Source organism: Coccinella septempunctata, chromosome X (assembly GCF_907165205.1).
Source record: "Coccinella septempunctata chromosome X, icCocSept1.1, whole genome shotgun sequence".
In the NCBI taxonomy this organism is placed as follows: Eukaryota; Metazoa; Arthropoda; class Insecta; order Coleoptera; family Coccinellidae; genus Coccinella; species Coccinella septempunctata.
In genome coordinates, this window is record NC_058198.1 from 12,226,103 (window position 1) to 12,249,825 (window position 23,723).

General features: G+C 34.6%; 1 protein-coding gene across 3 annotated transcripts in view; it reads right to left on the reverse strand.

The window, feature by feature from the left end:
* The window catches only part of LOC123321652 (lachesin), a 437,549-nt gene extending 415,398 nt beyond the window's left edge, over positions 1–22,151 (reverse strand). For all 3 annotated transcript variants that reach the window (XM_044909375.1, XM_044909374.1, XM_044909373.1), the window contains exon 1: positions 21,888–22,151. In XM_044909375.1, coding sequence (XP_044765310.1) covers positions 21,888–21,957 — 70 coding nt within the window. In that variant the 5' untranslated portion in view covers positions 21,958–22,151. The remainder of the gene's footprint in view (positions 1–21,887) is intronic.
* Between the last annotated feature and the right edge of the window lie 1,572 nt (positions 22,152–23,723).

Here is a 23,723-nt window from a genome sequence, read left to right on the forward strand (position 1 = left end):
AGGGTGTCTGTGAACAAATGCTTAGGACTTAGGGAGATGATTCCTCGATCAAAATAAGTAGGGGTAGTTCCTATAATTTTTTTTCACAATCGACCTGCCTTCCACGATACAGCCTTTAGAAGGCGATGACGAGTTGACCGTTTTTAATTTTTCTTACGGGTTCTAGAAAACACTGAGTCATAAACCATACATAATATGAAGCACTAATTAGATGTTACTCACACAATTTTTTTTAAACTCATAACTTTATATTAGAGGTTAAAAATAACAACCCGCTATGATTTCTCTTGAAAAATCGTTTTCTTGGGATAGATTTTCGAAAAATAAAATTCTCTTATGGTTTCTCCTTCAATTCTGTTAAAAAATTCTTTTGCAAAATTTCGATACAGTCGATACTTACCTCGGAATAAATAAAAACTTACTTAATTAGTAATTAGACCTTCAGAAAGATTCATAAACATCTTTATCTCCTGCCATAGACATACAATATCTTAGAATATTCATTCTATGGAACACTTATACGATGAAATGGAATGAACAATGATCAGAACTGCTCGTAAGTTTTTATTTATTCCGAAAAAAAGTATCGACTGTATCGAAAAGAGACTGTTTTTCTGCAGAATTGAATATGAGAGCATTTTATTTGTCGAAAATCTATCCCAAGAAAATAATTTCTGAAGGAAAATCATAAGGGGTTGTTATTTTCAATCACTAATAATGAAGTTATGAGATCTAAGAAAATTGTATGAGAAACATCTACTTAGTGCTTCGTATTATGTATAGTTTTATGACTCAGCGTTTTCTAGAACCCGTAAAAAACTTTAAAAACTGTCAACTGGTCATCGCCTTCCAGAGGCTCTATCTTGGAAGGCAGGTCGATTTGGAAAAAAATTCATAGGAGCTACTCCTACTTATTTTTATCGAGGAATCATCTGCCTAAGTCCTTCGCATTTGTTCACAGACACCCTGTATAATAGACAGTTCTATTTTTACATAGATAGAAAAAAACAACTTCTGCTGAAAATATAGGGTGATGGCGTAGAGTCGATATTGAACTGAAATTTGTAGCGAGAAGTTGAGGACCCTGATTTATTCGAAATTTAGCTACGAACTTGCTATGAACACACTGTTTAATGATGACCCAAATAAAAGGTATTTTAGTATGAATAGGCTTTCGCTCATTACATAAAGAATATTTCTGTTGAGATCTTATTTTTTCAAAAAATCATAAGTCTAAAACTGTCGAGATGATTTCTTAAGTATAGAGCATTGTTGGAAGTGTCATTGACACTTCCAACGATGTTTCATGAGAATATTTCAGTTGTATCAATGACCTTTTGGTCATTGGTCATTCTCGGAATGAATTTTCAGCTCAATACTGCCGACAGTTCTCTCGAAACTGTCTAGTGGACAGTCTACGTCAGTCAAAATTTGGATCTAATCTTCTCTATTGAAGTTTTTATTTTATCTGCGAACTGCATCACGATGAAACTGTTGAAAGAGAAATTTTCTTGTTTGAAAACATATCGCTACCGAATACCCTTGAAAATCACCTTAGAATAATGAGGTAACTTCACTTCAAGATTCATTGCGAGGTGTCAACACAAGGACAGTGATTGCTCATCATCTCATCTCATCTCAACCATCCCAAATTTGCATAGTGGGACCAAACACTTACTCTCAGCAAACAACTATTGTCCTTTCGAGTGGCATAGATGAGTCTGAATCGATACTCTCCAATTGAAGCATTCAAAGATTAATAAACTGACCCTTTCAATCCCCAACAATACTACTACTTTTAGCACCGGTTTCACTTTGAGGCGATTACCTATAAATCGATTCAGATATATCAGAAATAACGCCCGAAAAATTTTCGTATAGCGAGAGTTGACCCTTTGTCAATATTATGATTCATCTTTACTGAAAATCATCTGTGTACTTTTTCCTTAATTTCGTGATCGATATGTAAATATTTTGTTTTCAGTAAACTGAAACGTACAGCAGATTAATATATTCATATCTGGACCAATATGACGAGTTTCCTCCAGAGAATTTTCTGGGTTAATTACTTTTTTGGATGAGGAAAACGGCTAACTTAATGAAAAATTATTGTACATAATTGAGTTATCGACTATTTCCCAAGCATAATCCTATACAAGCTGATTCATGAGTATACAGGTGTATAAAGGTGAGGCTTATTTTAACAGAAGGTATAACTGGCCAAAGTAAAGCGTTTCAACCAAATGCAAAAAAACATATGCAAAACTTTGAAAATGGCAAAGTTGGAAAATTAAAATACCGTTTTTCACAATGATCTTTTTTATTCTGTTTCATTCTTTAAAAAGGTAATTTTACTAAAGAATTCAACATAATAAAACAGATCGCGGTGAATAACGGTTATTATGCGGAATTACTAGACAGGATGTTTGCAAAAAAATATTCAAAACAGCAATAAAAGAAGTTCATCCTTTTCGAGTAGAAACAAATCACATACCTATATAAAGTGATATTTCATCCAGGAAAGAGTACTGAGAAAATATCAAACCTTTTGAAATCAGAAGGTATCATCTTAGCTTTTAAAACGGAAATGACTCTAGGTAAATACGTAAAAAATAAGGTAGATAAATGTGGAGTTGTTTTTTTTATATAGGACAAACTGGTAGAAAATTTCAGAAAAGAACGTTAGAACAAAGTTATTGTTTCCTCAAAGGAAATTCTACGTTTGCTGAACATCTGTTGCAACTTCAACGAAGACTCCAAAATTTTACATATAGAAGTCAAGAAACAAATCTTTCAGAGAGTTTGACTTACTCAACGAACAGATTTTCCTCAATAACACCCCATTACTGAATTTATTTTGAATATTTGTATTCAACGAGTAGTATTTTCGTCAGTTTAGTCGCTAACATAAAATAAACAGAACAAAAAAATATATAAAACTCGAATATGAAAGAAAATGAAAAACCCCGTAATTGTTCTGAAAAACAAAATTACCTTCATAATATATTATATATATCTATTCTTTTGAATGTTAGCAATAAACAAGGTCTACCAAGTTCGAGGGCCTTTTAGAAGTTTCTGGAGAACTGGACTTCTTGAAATCTGAAAATTTGGATCAGGATATTGTTCGACATTACCAACTGAGCTGAAATTGAGGCTAAAATATTCTTGAAGCCTAAGCACTTTCAGTTATTCAGGGAATGAACGTAATTTTTTTTTTACTTTTTCTTTCCTGATACGATTTGAACAGAAATATATTCGAAATTTAATCATATCAGAAACGGCAAAATAAAAAAAATAATTTTTGAAAAAATTATTTTCAATCCCTGTATAACTGAAAGTGCTCACGCTTCGAGAATATTTTAGCTCAGTAGATAATATCGAACAATAGCATAATCCCAATTTTCAGATTTCAAATAGGTGCAGTTCTCCAGAAACGTCTAACAGGCCCTCGAACTTGGTACACCCTGTATTTTTGGTTATCAAACAATATAGCATATGTATGAGTTTTAGCAAAGGTTAGTGTAACGGGGCACCATAAAATTTTGAGTATTATACAAGAGCTCAACGAAAAACCTCAATAAAAAACCCTGACTCCCCGTGAGTAGTGTAGTGATGACAAATTTCTTTACAGAATTAGCTTTTCATACTGAAGGGCTTCTTTTTCATTGACATAAGAATTTCTTTATCCTTTTTCCATTTCGAAATAATATCTGAAACAAAAAAACAAAAAAATAAAGCTTTCATCAAAACTTATTAAGACTTAATGATGAATGAAGAAAAAAATAAATAATCATAGGTACATAACTGGTCCTTCAATTGCACTGGGAGGAATATAATCTCTGCGTCAAAAAACTTCTGCTGATCTTGGTGGAGGATCACCCTCGTCACTAGAAATGCCTTCAGTACTCAAACTAATAATAGCCAAATCTTGCTTTTGACTGGGAGGGTCTATCGACCAGGCCCAGTCTTCCAAGTGATAATTCTTGTGTTCTTCAGTTGTTCGAGGAGCTCTACAGGACCCTTTTTTTGGGGAATCATCTCCCATAGATATACCAGTGGTTATTCAGTAAAAAATTGAAAAAATGACAAAGAATAATGAAGCTGGGACACTACACATCTGTGGATTTTTTAAAAAGAGTTGCATTCGTTCAAAATACCCAATTTTTCAAATTTCATAGATACTTTTTAATTTTTGAACATCAAATTACTAGAAAACGGCGCCTTACGCGAGAAAATATGAAGAATACTTTTATTTTACAAAACGTTCAAATATTCATTACATAGTGCCCAACTTGGATTCAGGAGTTGGGTTGTTTCAATTTTTTGTATTTTCATGGTACGTAATGGTCATAATGAGAAAACTGGAAGACGTGGGTGATATCTAGTGTTCACATCATCATATAAATGAAAGACTATATTGCGAAATTCATTTCATTCGATAAAACCGTTTATGTTATTGACACTGCACCTAAACGTAGGTATGGAATGCCCAATACAACCAGAATTGAATTCGCCCACATTGTAACTATAGTAATTTTTGTTGGGAATAAAATGAAAATATAGTGCGTTATTACTTCTATGATTCTATGGCACTTAATAAGATATTGAATAACAGCCATATAGTAGGAAAGGAGAAAGATACAATAAAATTCAGACATCATAATTAATAAGAATTGTGTATTCGAAACCTCATGAACCAAACTTTATCACTGTCAATGAATTCATCCTTTGATATCTGCAGATAAATCACCGATAAAAGTTGCTTGAAGCCTTTGAGATGAGGGTGCTACGTCGAATACTTAAGATTTCTTCGACCGTTATAGTCCGAAAAGAGGAGGTTTAAGGAGAGCTTATGTTATAGATCGAGAGTTATTCAAGAATATCCGGTGAAAAAGAAAACCCTTAAAGGCTAGTCGAGTTTTCTCTTGACGTAAAATCTGGGTTCAATATTTTCCTGTTCTTGAGGTGATTCGAAGAATTCTCACCATCTAAATCTATACCATGAAAAATTGTAACAAAACAGTTTCTAGATATTGTAGATTGGTTCAAGAAAGGTACGTAGGCTGTGTTTTTAATGAAAATTTATTAATACTTTTATTATTACGTTTTCATCATTTCCGATTATTCTCTACAAATTTCAAAATTATTTAATTGGAAATATAAAATTCAATACCCCTCTCGTTTTTTTTTCTTTCTTCTTTGTTTTCAGATTATTCTTCGTCAACCATCATAGTAGAAAGAAGGGGAGGAAATTTTTGGATTTTGCCCTATGAAGATGTCCTTCAATATAATAATTATTCTTTACACAAATACATCATCATCATCATTACACTTGTACGGGCAAACAGAAAGTTTCTTCTGAGGTTTTTGTTCTCTGTTTTTTCATGTATCATACGAAGATATGTATGGTACCCCGTTGAAATTTTTCCTATGCTTACACTGAGATCTGGAACGAGGAACAGGTTTTTTGGATCTGTCTCTTGTTGCCATTTCTTTACACCCACTTCATTGTTTTTCAGATTCTAAAAGTTTGTAACACTCTTTTTCAAAAGAATATACCTATATATATATATTCTCTACAACGTTTCGGAAAGTATTCTCTAGTCATTCTCAGACATCTGAAGCAGTCACCTATTCAGTGACATATTCGGAATATTTTTAGATATGATAGTTCTATCATCTACACTCAACGACCTGGTTTCATTTCTATATTTCGGATATGCAAGAATTTTATTTTTGATTCGCTCGGTTGCATATTCGTACTCAATTTTTGTTCATCTTCTTATTATTGCGGAGCCCAGATGTTTAAGAGTTGAACAGACGTTGCACTTATAGGATTCGAAGTTATGGTCATCAATACTGCTTCTCTCTGCTTTCTTCGTTTTAGTCTTTCTCTCTTCGATATTGGAAGTTTCATCGCATTAATCCTATGGTTTTCATCTCAAGCGTGATGCAGAAGCTTGGATTTATCAGTGTCTCCCTGTTGAGCTCCTTTATTCGTGATTATTAGGGGCGTTTGTTTTCTCCAACATTGGCACGGCATTATACAAATGCAGTTCTTTGTTTTTGTATTCATATTGAGCCCTGAAAAAGGTGATCGAATTATATTTGTGTCCCAATCTGCTCATTTACTTTGGGTAACTTTTTGACGTATGGCATTACAGTGACTATCGTTTCTGGATGTTGTCTTTGTGTCGTATTATTATTAGAGTTGTTTACCCCTCGTCTTTTGACATTCTCGAGTGATTTTTGTATACAATATGAAAATTCATGAAAATTAAACGATCATGAGATAGTTATTTGTGCAACCAGTTGGGAAAAGCATTATTTTTCGTAATGAGAGTATTTCTGCGCAGCGAGCGAAGAGAATTGCGCTTGCGCAAAAGAACGCGAATGTGGAAGCAAGTATAGTTTAGTGTCATATTTCGTAATTTTGATAGTGACGAAAGTATGTCGAGAATTTGCTATAACCGCTGGAGCTTTTGACGGTATAAATATCATCGAAATGGTAAAGAAATGATGCTGAGGCAATCAAATGTTGAGCATGACAGATTTTCTGTCAAATATTCAAATGGAAGATGTTTATACCTGTAGGTATTGGACACATTTGGAAATTTGCCAAAAATGATCGCACAGTTTTTAAAGTTGCCAAATCCTCTTTTGTACAGGGTGGGCAAAATTGGTGATACCTGAACTACAACTTTTTAACTCAACGAGATAGAGGAAAATGAATGTACCATTCATGTCGTCTTTTTTCGAGAAACTAATAATGCCTTCAACTGCTTTCCTCTATCTTCTTTTGTTTTTGAGTTGTAGAGCAAAATTTTAATTTGGGTGATTTCAACTTTAGTCATTATCTCCGTTTCTGTTTGTGCTAGGCTAGGATGTTGAAATGAAGACATTATACAGACACTTTTTCGATAGCAATCCAGTGGCGTACTGCCTACAGGTTTATTTGCTGAGCTGTAACATAAAGTTGTGTTTTTTCTTATGAAAACAGTAGTTTAAAATGACTTACAAAGAATCGCCATTTTTTTACCGTTTCAGAAATATATCACACATCGCCCTCAGTCTTTTTGAGTCATTTCAAACTACTGTTTTCATAAGAAAAAATACAGCTTTATGTTATAGCACAGCAAATATACCTGTTGGAAAAAATCATAGTACACCACTGGATTGCTATCAAAAAAGTGTCTGTATAATGTTTTCATTTCAACATCCTAGCTTGAACAGAAACGGAGATAATGACCAAAGTTGAAATTTTCAATTTGAACTATAACTCGAAAACAAATCAAGAAAGTTGATGGCATTAATAATTTCTCGAAAAAAGACGACATGAATGGCACATTCATTTTCCTCTATCTCGTTGGGTTGAAATAGTTGTAATTCAGGTATCACCAATTTTGCCCACTGTGCACTGGTAACAGTTTTCGGCGGTCATCGACTACTCTCCTTGCGGATTCTGAAGCTGATTCGCTGATAATCAAACAGCATGGGGGATGGAAGTCCAATACAGTTGCTGAAGGTTACGAGGAGAATTCCATAATCAATATACAGAAGATTGCGACAAACATTTTAGGGGACAATTACATGGAAAATACTCAAATTAATGCTACACAGAAAACTACGTTGTAGTTGGGGCCACTATCAGTAATTGCTCAAACTGTGTTATTAATATTTATAAATAATTTTCCCATTCGAGTGTTAAAGTTACCTTATTAATGAATTTATTGATCCTTATAAATATTTAGTACATCAAAATTAGAAAAAAGCTTTTTTTTCACCCTGTATATAGAGTGTATCTGAATAACACCGAAAATGTGACGGGTAATTCTGTGGTGAAAATTGAGGTTTGTATTTGGTATAGCATTTTTTGAAAAATCTCCCTCCGGAAAAGTTACACCCTTCTGAAAATTAACAAAAATTGTTTGCCATTTTTATTTTTCCTGTATATTAAGCTGAAGACACGGAACTTGGTGAATATCATTTGTCAATGAAATTCCACATGCTGGAATTTTTTCAACCCTGAAGTATATGAAGGGTTGAAATAGTAAACCTATAAGATATTTTTTTAGATATTTTTTAGATATTTTTTTTGGATGAAAATTTTCCTTTTAAATAAACATGGCTGAAGAGCCCAATTCAAATACTAACATTATTATTATGCATTCAGGTTTTTTCGACAACCTAAGCATTTATGAGAAAAAATGCAATGCTTTTTCAAAAACATGAGGTACCGCGAGCGTATTTCACCTCAATATATAGTAGTTTGTGCTTTGCAATGACTATCATAATACCGATACCAAAATAGTGCACTATCATTTTTTGCTTACCGTTCTCATGGTTTCACAAGTTTTGTCTTAACCTTATCATACAGAAAAAAAAGAAAACCAATTTTTTTGTCTTCGGAGGGGTATAATTATCATCGCTGACAGCTGTCCAAATGCAGGTGCCAAAAAAGTAACGCCCATATTTCCTTCCACTCTTCATACCTTTTCTTGCAGTGGTACATTTTGTGGGAATAAAACAAGTCTACAACGTTTGAGTAGTCAGTTCAAAAAGGGAAAAGGTATATCTTATTCTAATTATTATAATTCAGTTCAATCAGTTCGTTATCTCGGAAAGCCAGAGATTTCTTCAAGAACAAATAGTCATCCATGTTAATCACTTTCCGAGGTGAAATGATTTTTTCAATGAATTTCCACATAAAAAATTTCTCGAAAAGGCTAAAATTCGGAACCTGCTAAAATTGAAAAAAGACGTGCGTAAAGTGCTACCATCTTTTCGAACAACTAATGAGAAGAAAATGTATTTTTTGTTTGAGTTGCTTACTGACCCTTGTAAGACGAAAAATATTGTCCAAGAATTTTTTATTTTTATTTAATCAATTGAGTGAAAGCAGCGCATAGAAATCGTAATATTTCTGGGACATAGGGATCGCAAGTGGACCTATGAATAAGTGAGCGAGATTTATAATGGACAGTATCGTGACAGAAATCCTATATAAGTAGAAGTACCATTTCGAACAAACTGGAAATGTCAAGAATGCTCGGAAATCGGCTACGATAATTGGAGATAAGGCTCTTGATATCTTACTTTTTGTCGGAGAAACTCCCAAACAATCTATACGTAAACTACCCGATGAATTCGATGTGGAGGACAGATGGAATGGGGATGATACCCCAGTTGATCAGTAACGGTTGGTTTATGTAGGGTTATACTAAGAACTAAGACCTAATAAAGGGTAAATGGCAAGCACGTGAACGCCCTCCCCCAAAGATACCAACAATTCAAATTTTTTAATAGTACAAACATTGAAGCTTTCTCCAAATCTCATTATCGATCAGATCGTTCGTTGTACAGCACCCCCAAAACAAAATCTTGGCTGCGACACTGGAAAGAACTTTGTTGACTCGTATACTTAGTTTGATGATTTAGACGTCTTTGAAAATAAAACGAATCTTGCCTCGTCAATTGATTTTATTTGTTTCAAGCCGCATAAATGGCAAACAAATTCTTGAACCTTATTGAACATATTATTCTGGTTGCTTCCATCAGATAGTCGAATTTCAGTGAATGTTTTCTGAAAATCTTCGCTTTGTTTCATTATATGCGGAGGTTTTTTTTTACTTTCCTTGTGAGAAGCTGGGTTAAAATCACATCCAGTCAAAGCATGCAGTCCAGGAAGAGCATTGCAAAATTTCCAAATTTTTGATGCATTCTACTGACATGAATCATCCTCTGATGATTAGTCCAAACTTCTATCTACGCGCATTAAAGCTGATTGACCAGCTGTGTCCCGATTGGACGTTGACTGACTATCATAATTTTGATTTACATACTAAAACACAAAAGTTTATAAAGTTTCAGCCTTAAGAAATTGATTTTATTATGTCGGTGATCACGACATGTTTGACCGCGCACCGGAGGCACATGTTCTAACATCTACTTGACTGACCGCAGCATTTTATTGTATATTATGATTGTAATCACCTGAGAAAAAACCAGGCTTAAGAAATTCAGAGACTTTTTTTGGCTCTGCCTCTTGGACTACTCCTTCAACTCTCCATTTATAGAGTAGTTGCTTCAATCGTTTAAGTGAAAAACTGGTTTATGAAAAACAGGTAATTCGATTAGTTTTCAAAGAACCAATTATGAATTTTCATCAAGTATCCGTGAAATATATTCAGAATGTCACTTCCTTACGGCCCTAATTCGTATTGCTCCGGTTTTCGCTGCTCCTTAACCTCAACAATTTCGCGAAAAAAGGCATTCACCGCGGTCCTGTTGCAGATTTATTGTTCTCATGTTCGTATCAGAATATTCCGGGTTACATTTGACTATACTCCACAACAGGAGGTAAGAATCCCACGAATCTGAAATGTTCCCTCCCTCCTACGCAGATACACAAAATATTTCATTTCCAAGTGAGATCCATTTTTCCAAACATTTACTCATGGAAAACCGGGGATTTGAGTTATACGCCTCTTTGCTTTGGAATCGAGTCGATCCTGTTGTCTTGAAACAATTCAGGCCCTCTCGCTGAGCAAAGAGAATAAAATAAATTCATACGCATTTACTACAGTACAGGCCCAGTGGAACAAAAATACGAGAAACAAACGAAGTTTTCATTTATGTTGAATTGATTATGAGTTGAGTGGTTGGCAAGAATTCGAATATATTCTGATACGAATTTCGGAATTTTTTCATTATGTTTCGAGTACCCGCACCATCTCAGAAACGGCTCTCGCTAGAAATTCCTGCATTTTCGGTGCGTTGTAGGCTCTCACTTCTTCGGAAAAAATGTCCTGTAGTTGGGGAGCCAACGATGCTAAATCGGGATTTAGTCGCGCGTCGTTGGATTTTGAAGATTATTTGGTAGGGAATAACTGAAAATTATTCAATATTCCTAATATTACCTCTCACTTAGTTCTACTTTTCAACTAACTCAGTAAGTAATTCAGGCTTTTTCTCAAAGATGTGACACATTTTCGTATTTGGGGTAGCATCCGTAAAGCAACCAATGTCGATCGTCTTGATCTCGAATCGTATCTACTACTTCCCCTTAAGGCTTCAACTGAGCACAATGCAGATCAAGAATTGTAGAAATGTTCATTATGTGGCAAATGTGTCAAATTTCAGTTCCCGATTTCATGTGTTGAGTGACAAAGTTTTGAAGTGAATAATAATCACATATCAATATACAGAGTGTGTTTTAAGTATGGAACGCCTCAATTTTGAATTACGAGGATTGTGTGATATCTTATGGTAGTATTTGCATTGTTGTCAATTCTTTCCTTTTTCCGGAATGATTATTAACTCCGTTATTTCAATTTAATTACTCTGTATATTTCAAGCCGTTTGAAATCCCTAAGAAATATTGGATATTTATGTAAGTAATATTTTCTTAAGTCAAAGGCAATAATTTCGGAGTTATAGGTTCCTTTACATAATCTTCGCCGAAGCTAAAGTAATAGAGCTCACTTAAGTATAATAATCTAGAAATGTTTGTTTCCAGTAGGACGTATGTCCTTATTTGAGGAGTAGAAAAATCAGGAATTTTAGATCACATACAGTAAAGGCGATTTCTGCTGTGAACATGAAACAAATATTTAAAGATTACTCAAATTACACGAGTTTATTCAATCACTGAGATCGAAATGTATTACTTTTACTTCGGCAAAGATGATGTAAATGTTACGGTGAAGGACCTATGGTCGATGGCCCATTGCTCATCAATAAACAACAGTTACTACTTCTTATATGAATGTAACTCCGAAATTGTGGCATTTGGGTAAAGAATACATTACATAAAGATATTAAGTATTTCTTATGGATTTAGAAAAGCAAAAATTAATTATTATTCAGGAGCAATAAAAGATCTGACAGCGATGTAAATCACGCCATATTGTCGGCCACATCTCAAAATCCTGCTTTCACAGCAAATTCTATAAAAATAGTGCTATACATTTCCGAGATGATCGAGGCGTTACATACTTAAAAATCACCCTGATGTATAATAATTTTCTGTATACTCAGCTTTCTATCTTCAATAAAAGAAAACATGCCACCGCGATTGGAACAGACATTTTTCTTTCAATATAATTATTTTCAGATGCATTACACTTTCCCATATAAATATCTAGAAATGTTATGAACTGAATCAAACTAGCCAATGACCATCACCCAAGGTGCCGAAAGAAAGACCGCATCATTGAGGAAGAGTACGGTCTTATTTGATTTCGTCGGAGCAACACAACTTCCACCTCAATGGGAACAGATGCCTATGGAATTAGCTGAATATATTAAATACTGGCACATTCTGAAGTAACGAAATCCTCTACTTGCATCATGCCCCTAATAAGTCAAGATCAAATTGCTTCCTGAGCAAAGAAGTTAGTCGGTATACCGGGTGCTCAACTTTGAGACAGAATATTATATCAAAAACTATGTACCTACGTCATGGAGGTATCAAGGAGGAAAGAAAATGAACATGACATGACAGACGCAGTCAAATGCAACGGAGAAAAACAGTCGAACTTGTACCCTTTCAGACGACAAAGAAATGTAGACATGAATGAACGTTTATATGTAATTCATCAAGGCAAGAAATTCAAATGAAAACCAGTAATATATGAATATCATGATATTCAGATGTCGATATAAATATCCACAGATGTTGCGATCTGAATTGAACTAGCCAACCCTTATCACTCATGCTGCCGAAAGAAACAGAAAGACTCTTACTGATAAAGAGTAGGCGCTGACAGTGGTTTCAGAACATTTGAGGATATTTATATTAGGAAGTCTTATTAATCTAAATAAACTGCTCCACCGAAGTTAGGGATATCGTATTCAATCGTTTTTAAAAGTGTGTAATTTCGAGAAAATCGGTGTAAAATCATTTAAAACTCAATAACAACTTGAATCAATCCAATAAATATCCGTATGAGACATTTCGTCAATCTGGTCGCCTTTTTTCTGAAGTTTTGGTTCTTTGCATATGCTTCATGAATGTTCTTATTTTGAAATGAAGTCAGTTGATCAACGGCTTCGATTTGAAACGAGTTTTCTGAAAATGCCAAGACGTAAATTAACAAACGCTGAGGCTAATAGGGCTATCGGAATTCTACAGGCTGACCTAACTCAGGTTGTTGTTGTAGCGGAAAGGCTCCAAGTCAGCCAATGTGTGATATCTCGACTTATGCTACGGAATACTCTTCGAAATGTACATGGGGTCCATCAGACGACGTTTGAGAGAGGTGAATCTAGGTTCTAGACGTCCATTAAGAGGAGTTCGATTAACAAGTGACCATAATCGTCAAAGACTGGAATGGGCAAGGCAACATATCAATTGGAACGATCAATGGCGTAGTGTCCTTTTCACTGATGAATCCAGATATGGACGATTTTCATATTCTCCAAGAATAAGGGTATGGACAATCCCACGCATACCCCGTAATCGTCGCTATGTCCAAGAAGTCCATCCAGGAGTAGTGTTATGGTATGGGCCGGGATATGTTTCAACGGGCGCACAGATCTACACATTTGTCCTGGAAATATGACCGCCTTACACTATAGGGAGCATGTCATTGACAATGTTGTGCCAAATTTTCACGCTGCTATTGGTGAAACTTTTTAATTTCTAGACGATAACGCTAGACCGCACCTTGCAGCCATAGTTGAGAATGCGCGCGAGGAGCTTAGTATTCCACATTTACCAATACCTCCGCACTCACCAGATTTGAATTGCATAGAACATGCATGGGATATGCTCCAAAAAAAGATTAGATAACCATCAACCTACCCCAGAAGTCTTAAATGATCTGAGACAGCTTCTGCCCCGTTTATGGAACCAAATTCCTCAAGAAATGTTCAACAACCACGTGTGTAGTATGCAAAGAATATGTCAAGCTGTTATTGATGCCCGTGGAGGCCATACATTATATTGATAGTCTTAAAATGCTTGAATTCTCTGGGAATAAAATTTCTTTATTTTACTCGATATTTCTCAACCACCTTCCACACGCTGCAGACCTACAGGCTAAAATTAATTTGCAACTTGAAGTCATATTAATATGAATTTTCATCACGAAAATCCTATTTTAACTATATTTTTTTTGAAATTCAAGTCAATATCCCTAACTCATGTGGGGCAGTTTATTATAATATTCATATATCACTTGAACTCATTTGAGTTCCCCCCCTCAACAATTATTGAGTTTCGTTCATGTCTATATATAGTTTTATTGACGACAAAAGCTGAAACATCCTAGGAAACTTGATTGTGTGTTGTAGGCAATTATTATTTTCGGAAACCTCAGAAGTCTGTCACTCAACTTTTTCGAAAATAAGTGAACTCGTAAAATAACGCATCATGTATATTTCTCCTCAAGTACATGTAACCAACGAGTGAAAAATAATAATATTCGAAATTGTCGAAGCAGCATCTAGTTGAATGGAGGAATGGAGACATTTGTTATTTGGACGCATCGATCTTTGGGGAACAATAACAAAGGATTCTTGTTCAGCGATCTGAAAACATAAGAAAACACTTGAATTAGCCATAAGGACTTCGTGGTCACATACTGCTATTTCTGAGCGACTTCTTGGGGGTGCCCGCTGACGTAATTCACTAACATATAACGGGTGTTAAAAACTCCCTGATTGTTAAAGGAACACCATGTGTTCAATATTACCAACAGTTGTAGAAGTTTGCTCTTTGCCGAGTAGTATTGGTGATAGTATATACGTGGGTACATTTTCGATTGAGTTCGAAAATTATGATCCATTGAGTCGTCGATGAAAATTTTACAGAACAAATTTGATTGTTGTCACTTATCTTATGAAATATTTGCAAAATAATTCTGGGTGGAACATTGTGAAATGTTTATAACACAGAAGAATCAGCAAAGTTTTGATTCTCAAGCAATGATCAAATATTTCCCAATAGGAATATTGAAAAACGGTTCAGAAATATTGTTGGCTCAATTTAAATGAGACGGAAGAGTTCAGTATGAAAAACAAGGATGAAGAACATTTCGATAAAGAGATTGAAAACAATGTTTTATATTAGAGCCGCGAAAGAACTGACTTCTCATGCAACAAATATTATTAATTGAAGTCATTGAACTTTATGAGGAATGGAAATTATTATTATTAAATTCTGTGTTTTTATTAAGGAAACTTGCTTTCTTCTCAATGCAAAAAAACAGAAAAAAGGGGTTTTCCTACAGGCCGTTACGCATTATTTCACGTCACCCTGTAGAAATTACTCAAGCTTCAGCAATTCGATGCTGTCACTCTCTGATAGAAATAATTCATTTCAACCGGTAAAAAAGTATTGAGAAACCCTCGTGATCCCACATTTCACTGTCACTTACTAATATAATCGATGAAAACTCGAATTAAGGGCGTTTCAAACACGAATTTTCCAGATAAAGCAAATTGAATCATTTCTTTAATGGTCGTGCTCTTCTAGATGGCTGAAGAAAATCTCGTCTACCGAAATATATCAAAGGCTTTCACCCTAAGAAACGGTGCTTTTTTTATGAAACCTCCAAAATGTCTTGAAATTTCTCGTAATGATTTCTCTATTTTTCGAAGACTCAGTGGTGGTGACTTGTTCATAAAAAAATTCAGAATCTTGTCATAAAATTTCCAGATGGGTGAAAATTTCATGAATTTTCATAATTAGCATTACTTCATGCGACTTGGTGATACGTTTGTAAGAAAATACGGGCTCTGTATAAATGATTGTCACATTGCAACTGGCTTTGAATTAATATTTCAGTTCCAAACTGAAAGGATTCCAACTATGGTACTACAGGACGTTTCACGAATAAACGGACAAACGAAAACTGTGAATAGAGGGCATTGAGCTCTTCAATTCAAAAACACCTTATACGTGTGTCTTAGGTACTTCTTTTCCGATATACAGGGAGTTTTCTCAATTTTCTCCAATTTTCGTTTCGCTAGAAATCCTGATATTTTCTATCGATTCGTCTGAAAATTCATTATCAGGTTGAAGTTGCCTATTTCAATAAAACGTTCTCATTCTAGCTATATTCAAATTGGAACTCATGTAAAACACCCTGTATCTAGTTTTTCATCAGTATTTTAATATTTTAGTTATCTGTATGTACGATTTACTCAGATTCAACGGATTAATTTCAATGTATCATTGTTTTGTGGCCCAGCGCCTTGAAAAAAAAAAAGCCCTGCATAAAAAGGGATTTGGAAATGTTCAATTGACTTTATTTGTTCTGAAAATATGGCCTGCCTTTGTTTTTTATGTTTATAGCATTTCTGGTTATTCAGAAGTGTCATTTAGGTACAGTGATAATAAGCTTTATTATTGAATGGGCAAAGAAATAAAAAACCACGCTAAAATGAAAATAACAATTATAACTTGACATCTTCAGAATGAATCGCCTTTTATGGACAACTTGGACCTCAAGTACATTTCTAGATTGATTTTCACCTCATTCGCACTTTTAATGAGGGTAATAATTAAATATTCGAATATGAAAAATGCTCTTTTCAATTCTCCATTGATTCCGTTATTGCCATTATTAGATCTATGAAGATCTATGGTCTTATTTTCAGAATGCCACACTATAATACTACTATTACTAATAGAGAATACGCAGATAGATGAATTGAAAGGGATGGGTCCCAATATTTGCCTGCTAGATCTCCTGATCTGACACCCCTCGATTTCTTTCTTTGGGGTTATTTGAAAACGAAGATCTATGAAACAGATATCCTGATAAAGGATTAATTATTAAATCGAAATTCCTAGAAATTATCATGTAATAAAACGGTCAGTTATGAGCCTGAAAAAGTGAGCCAGAAAGTGTATAGAAAGTGTTCATTTTGAACACCTAGTTCAGACAACTAGTTGTCCGTGGAAAGAAGATTTATTCTGAAGAAGTTTCAATTGTTACTTTTCCTTTCCATATTTGTGTATCATCAATTACTCAACATTTTATCATTGTGAATGACAATTTTGAAGGACCAATTACATATTGTATAATTGTTGAATACATTCAAAAGAATATTTCTTGAAAAAAAATTGTAATTAAGAATTTCAAAATCCATTTTGATGAAGTGCTCTATTCTTTATAGTGGCGTCTGATCATTAAACAATTATTCATTGAACATGATCCAGAGGTGAGGCATACCAATGATTCCTTTATTTTGAGACAATTATACATGGTGATGACAAAATTTTAAAATTATGATTAAAAACTACATACAGGATGTTTTTCATGAGTTTGAAGTTAAATAAAGCCTCACTGAGTCCGGTCCTGCTTTTTGTCGAATTTTAATATTCTGTTTCATAGAAACTAACAACTTTTCAGGTGTTATAGCTAAACGAAAATCGGAGAAATTTCAGAAAACCCCCTGTATAACGGAAACGGATCGCCTAAGGCACCCACCCATAAGGAGTATTTTTGAACTTACGTCAATGTTCTGTATTCACGGTTTTCATTTGTCTGTTTACTCATGAAACACCCTGTATACAAGTTAATTCTTTCTTAACCTCAGTATTGGGCATAAATCTGGAATTGAATTAATATTTCTTCAACCAATAACTCGAAATGCAAAAGCTAAAACCGGTCAATTGACTTTTAATCACCCTAATTGTTCTGGCAATAAAATTGAGTGTTATTCTTTAACCCCTCAGCCTCAACCAACCAACCGTGATTCGAATGGAAACATATACCATGTGTGGGCTCATTGGAAAGCTCACAAATAAAAATGCTACCATAGCCTTTGGTTCTTTTAATTATCTGGTCATCAAAAGAAGGCAAAAGCCTCATGAAATAGCTAAAAATTAAGACTCTGAATCAAGTTAGTGTTCCATTTATATTTATTTTCTTGAAATGCCTTAATTGCAACTCCATCGAAATTCCGTTTTTTAAATGGGAACCTACCCAGCATCATTTTTTGTCTTTCTCAATTTCGTGATTATCGAAAGGAACACAAAAGCCTCTTGAAAAAATATTACAAATATTTTATCAACCAAGCACTTGGAATTGAAAACAAGTTAATAAGTTCTGGTTGTACTTATTCTGGGCAATAAAATTGAACATCTTTCAATATATCCGCAACCATACCCAACAGCTCACAGAAAAAACGAATATTACCGTAGTCTTTACTTTCATTTCATTTAGAGTATATGTATTTCGTTGTTTTCGAAAAAATTTTTTTTAAGTTCTTGATAAATACGATACTGAAATAAAACTGAAGATTATGGTAAGATTCGTTTTCTGTTAGCAGTTGGGAAGGGTTGCAGCTAAAGGGTTGGAAAACATATTCACTTTGATTCAAATAAACATGAGTACAATCGAAACTCAATGTGTTTCAGCGTATTAGTTTCAAGTTATGGGTTGAAAAATTATGGATTCAATATTTTTCAGGTGTTTCTTCTGATAGCCACAAAGATTATGCTGGTATTTCATTTCCCATGAGCTTTCCAACGAGCCAACATATATGTTTCCATCTAAAAACGGAAATCTTACAATTCTATTGCCAGATAATGTGGGTACTTAAAAATCAATCGATGAGTTTCTGCGTTTTTGGTTGAAGAAATATTAATTTTTTTTTTAAATTATGCCTAACCCCGTAGAGTAGGTATATTCAATGTATAGTAATACTGGGATTTCGTACAACAATTATCACAGAGGGAGTTGAGTACTTTCATTCTCAAAGTCGAATTCTAATCACATAGAAAACATAATATATCATCATAGCTCCCAGAAACTATACAACATAAATCTCGTCGAATTTATGAATCACAACATTGAATTCAAACATTTTTAGTATTGAATATATTTCGTATAACAAAGAATTAGTAATTATGCTGAAACTTACGGCTTTGTTGAATAGCGATAATATAGATGAAGGAACAAGAATGCGTTCAATGATTTATCACCGAGCCCACCTCCTTATCAATTAATTGCATATAAATCATAATATTCTTCGCAGAGATTAACTGAAATGCTTGAAAAGCATATTTCGAAAACTTTTCTCCATCCCAAAAATCGAGTTATTATGAAAATATTCCACTATTGAAATTTTCGATAACGTGATATGTGTCGAAGAATTCCGTAAAAAACAAATATAGTACCTACTTAAGTTTCAGCAGATCAAATAACTACTTATTGTCAAATTGTGAATTTCTGGACAATATCAGTAAGCGGCATGAAACAAATTTCACCTGATTTTCAAGAATCATTAAAAAAATGAGTTTCGGTTGTCTGGCTCTTAACGGTATTTAAACGCCAAAAGTGAACAGCTACTCGTACAATGCAAGATATTTCAGCTCGCCTCTGGATGTCCTTCTGCTTGGACAACTTCTATCTAATCTATCTTCAATTATTTATATGATTTCAATAATTATGTTATAGTATACCTGCATTGTTCGTTTTCTTCATCATAAGGATCAGGGGTAATACAGGGATGGAATGAAGTAGAGAACCAATGTGAATGAAAGAATAAACTAAATTTTTATTATTGTGACTGATGCCGCATTCAAGGCCATTTTTTGATACTACGGTATTTCCGGTTTGACTGAAAAAAAACAAATGGAACATCCTGTATATTTATGCAAATTTCAGAACATCATGTTATTTCGAATACGTACAAACTGATTTTGGTGGAAAAAATAAAAAATGAGAAATGAATCTCTTTACAGTTAAAGAATAGGAACATTTTTTTCACTTCAAACTGATAAGAACAAAATAGTGAAAATGGAACTAGGATTTAGATCATTCTTTGTATAAATACAACGTGAATAAAATAAACGGATATTATCTAATATCTATCAAATAGTGATCGATTACGGTGAAGTGTCAGAAATCATAAGGAAGTGTAAAATATTTCCAATAATTTGCATACTGAAAAAAAATCCATCTCATATTCAATGGTTGCTAAAACATTCCAATGAAAATAGTATGGTCAAAAATTGGCCAGAAAATGGAAGGCTGCGGTCCGCAACGAACAAAGCTATCAGGCAAAACATTGCAATCAATTTAAAGGAATCCACTTAAACTTTTACAAAAAATTCAGCAGTGAATTATATCTGTGGCATAAGTGATATGAAATTATGTTTACTAAACTAAGGAAGTATGAAAATAAGAATATTATTATCTTCCTAGAGTTTATTTAATGTTTATATCATGTTTGATTTATACATTAAAAAACACTAGGAAACAATATTCTTATTTAATTAATGACAAAACCTTATTGAGTATGAAAATCTACCGGTAATCCCATTTGAATTAGATAAGGTGAGAGTAGGTATTGCCGGTGAAAGTACAGAAGTTACAAAAAATATTCCAGCAAATGCTTTCCTACAAAGTTTTTTAAATATCCTACTTTTAGTTTTAAAGATTGGTTCTGTACTTCATCCGAACTGTATGAAAATCTGTACTGATCAGAATATCATAATTTTAATTTCTTCTAATTATGGAAATTCCTTTCACCGCTTGAAACCTCGTTGTTCAAGTTATGAATTTATATTCATTCGAAAAGAATCGTTGAAAAATATAGAGAATATTTTTTTTATATAGGGTGTATCCAAATCAATCGTAGAGGTGATAGTATGACTCACTCACTACGTTATTTTAGCCATATTTATTTTTATTTTGTTACCTGAACTGTCATCAACCCTTCGGGTTGTTAGGGACTACCTTAGATTGCAATTCTATTAATAAATTCATATAACCAAGAAAACCATTTATTAAATTGACATTACAATTTGGGCCTAGGCTCTTATGGATTGACGTAATCTTGTAGCGAAAATCAACAGTTTTTGAGATATTCGAGTTCTTGTGATTTTTAGAAGATTTCTCACGTTAGTTCAGGTGAGGTAGTTAAATTGATTTTTCAGAACAAATATGGATAGCTTTTCGAACGAGCTTTCAAGCACTGACAGTGCGAAATCATTTCGAAACAGGAATAACAGGATGGTTGTCCTGCATATAATTGGCTAAATGTTCGTATGTTTTTGAACTAATTGTTTCCTGATCGGTGGATAGGTATAGGAGGATCTATTTCGTGACTAGCAATTCCGGATTTAACACTTCTAGATTTTGATATTTGGGGCACTTCGAAAGAAATGCCATATTAAAGAGGAATAAATAAAGACACATGCACAACTTGTGGAGAGATAGACGGCGCAGCAAAATGATTGACAATAAATTATATACGGAAAGTAACAACTGAAGAAATTAAAAAAAATTTGTGTAAGGGTCATTTCGAACATAATTTGAGATAATATGTTTTTGAGGAATTTGGAGTTTCGTTGCAATAAAAAATATTTAATTACTAAATTTTTCTTTCTCTGTTTCATGTATGCTCATCTAATTAAGGATAGTTTTGGTTTTTTCATACATATCAAATCCTTCTCTGATAACAGTAACCGGAAATTGACGAAAATTAAGTAAAGTGAAAAGTTTTCCAAAAATGACCAGGACTCGAATATTTCGGAAACTTGATTTTCGGTTATCAATAAATATGGCTCAAACCACGAGAAATAAGTCATATACTAACACCTCTTCCGAAGTTGAATTCCAATTTGGAATCACCCTGTATATGAGTTCACTATTCACGTATATTTTGATAAAGTTCCGCAGTAATTCCTATAATTCGTTGACAATAACGTAGCACGTGAACTTGAATCCTAACCAAGTTCCAGGTGCTAACGGCGATGCTGACGACAAGTAAATCGTCTCCCTAATGGTTCGGGCAAACTTTCAATTATAATTTTGTCGCACAATTAAACCAAGTGATAAATTGAACCTACGTTCACGCGGAAACCACCACGTTCTCTTTCATGGTTTACGGGCAGCTCGAAGAAAAAGGAAAATTACCTTGGCTTATGATAGTCACGATGTAAATAATAACCACAGCGATGTATCTGCTATCCGCTTTCCGTCTCATAACTCTGCATCAACTCAGCAAACTTCCCGAAAAAGAGTCAATAATGATGGCACGAAACGAACGGTTGCGTCAAAAAAGTCGCGAGAGCGTATCTAATCCACGCTTCATAATGAATGAAATCGCGTGGTGGTGAACTAAACTGCGCGAGGTGACGCAGCACAGGCCGCGACAGACGAGGGAAAACTGCAACTGTACGCAAACATGAAACTGGGAAACTGGCAAAACCGAGAGACGTTTCGCCAAGCTCCAGACTGCGCTTGCCGCTTATGCCTGATACCACATGCTTCTTCAGCTACAGCCTCCGACCGCTAAGTTTGAGCGTCAATCATTGATCTCACGCTATTTGTATATGACAGTCGCTGCCTTCTTATATATGGCACCGTATCAACCTAACGAGTTCGAACTTTAGAAATTTCGATTTTTTCGTCTAATGTGTAGATTTTTCTTACACAATCACCTGCCCCCCAAAGTCTTGCCTCCGGCCTATCGACTTCCAAACAGTAAAATGCTGAAAAGCGAGCTTTCCGCAGAAGTTCTTGGTGTCAAGTACCCAACTCTTTCATTACGGATGGAATACCTAGAATGCAATTAAATTTTATTGTTTTTATCTACTCGAAGTATTTCGAATTCAAACATATTTTTACGAGAAATTTTCATTCCAATAAGAAACTACACTGCGCAAAAAAATTAACGCACATTCTGAAAATCTCAATTTTAATGAAAGTTAACTCTACATCGACTTTGTAACTTATTTTTTATGTTCTCTCGGAAAGGTTTTGAACAGAACAAGACACATTAAATGGAAGAAAAATTCAGGATTTCACCGAATCTTATGTGAAAGAAGAGAAATGAACAATTTTCAAAATAATGAAATGCTGATAAGTGATTTAATACTTGGTATTTCCACCCCTTGCGTTAATTACAGCTCGGCAACGACGGTTCATACTCAAAATGAGTGATCTTAAAATGTTCTGATCTAATCCTTCCCAGATTTCTCCGAGTTGAACTTGAACTTCTCAGCCTTCTATTCAGGTTGTCCCAAACCTGCTCAATCGGATTGAGATCTGGACTTCTTGCTGGCCATTCCATTCGAGAGACTTCAACCTCTTCAAGGTACTCCTGAACGATGCGCGCACGATGGGGTCTGGCTTTATCGTACATAAAAATGAAATTTTCACCATTGTATGGGGCAAATGGCACTACATGCTCTTCAAGAATGTTCCTTATATACTTATCAGCATTCATAGCTCCATTATCAACGACCACTAGGTCTGTGCGAGCAGTCAAAGATATTCCACCCCATACCATAATCGATCCTCCCCCGAAACCAGTAGTATTCAGGAAATTGCACTGAGCATATCTTTCATGTGGACGTCTGTATACAAGGGAACGTCGATCCCAATGGTAGAGGCAGAATCTAGACTCAGCTGTGAAGAGAATTCTTCCCCAATCGGCCTCTGCCCAATGGATATGCTCTCTCGCAAAATCCAAACGCGCCCTTCGATGGGCTTGGGTAAGAGCTGGGCTCTTGCCGCGACACGAGGTCTTAAATCATATTCTCTGAGGCGGTTTCTTATTGTCTGAGTGCTAATTTGCACCTCATGAGTTTGCTCAAGCTGAATTTGAAGGAGGCGAGAGGTTGCAAACCGTTGTCTCAACGAAGAAACTCTCAAGTAACGTACTTGAATGGCAGTTGTTACCCGTGGTCTACCCTGTCCTGGTCTTCGGACATTCATACCTGTCTCCCTGAATCGCTGCAACATTCT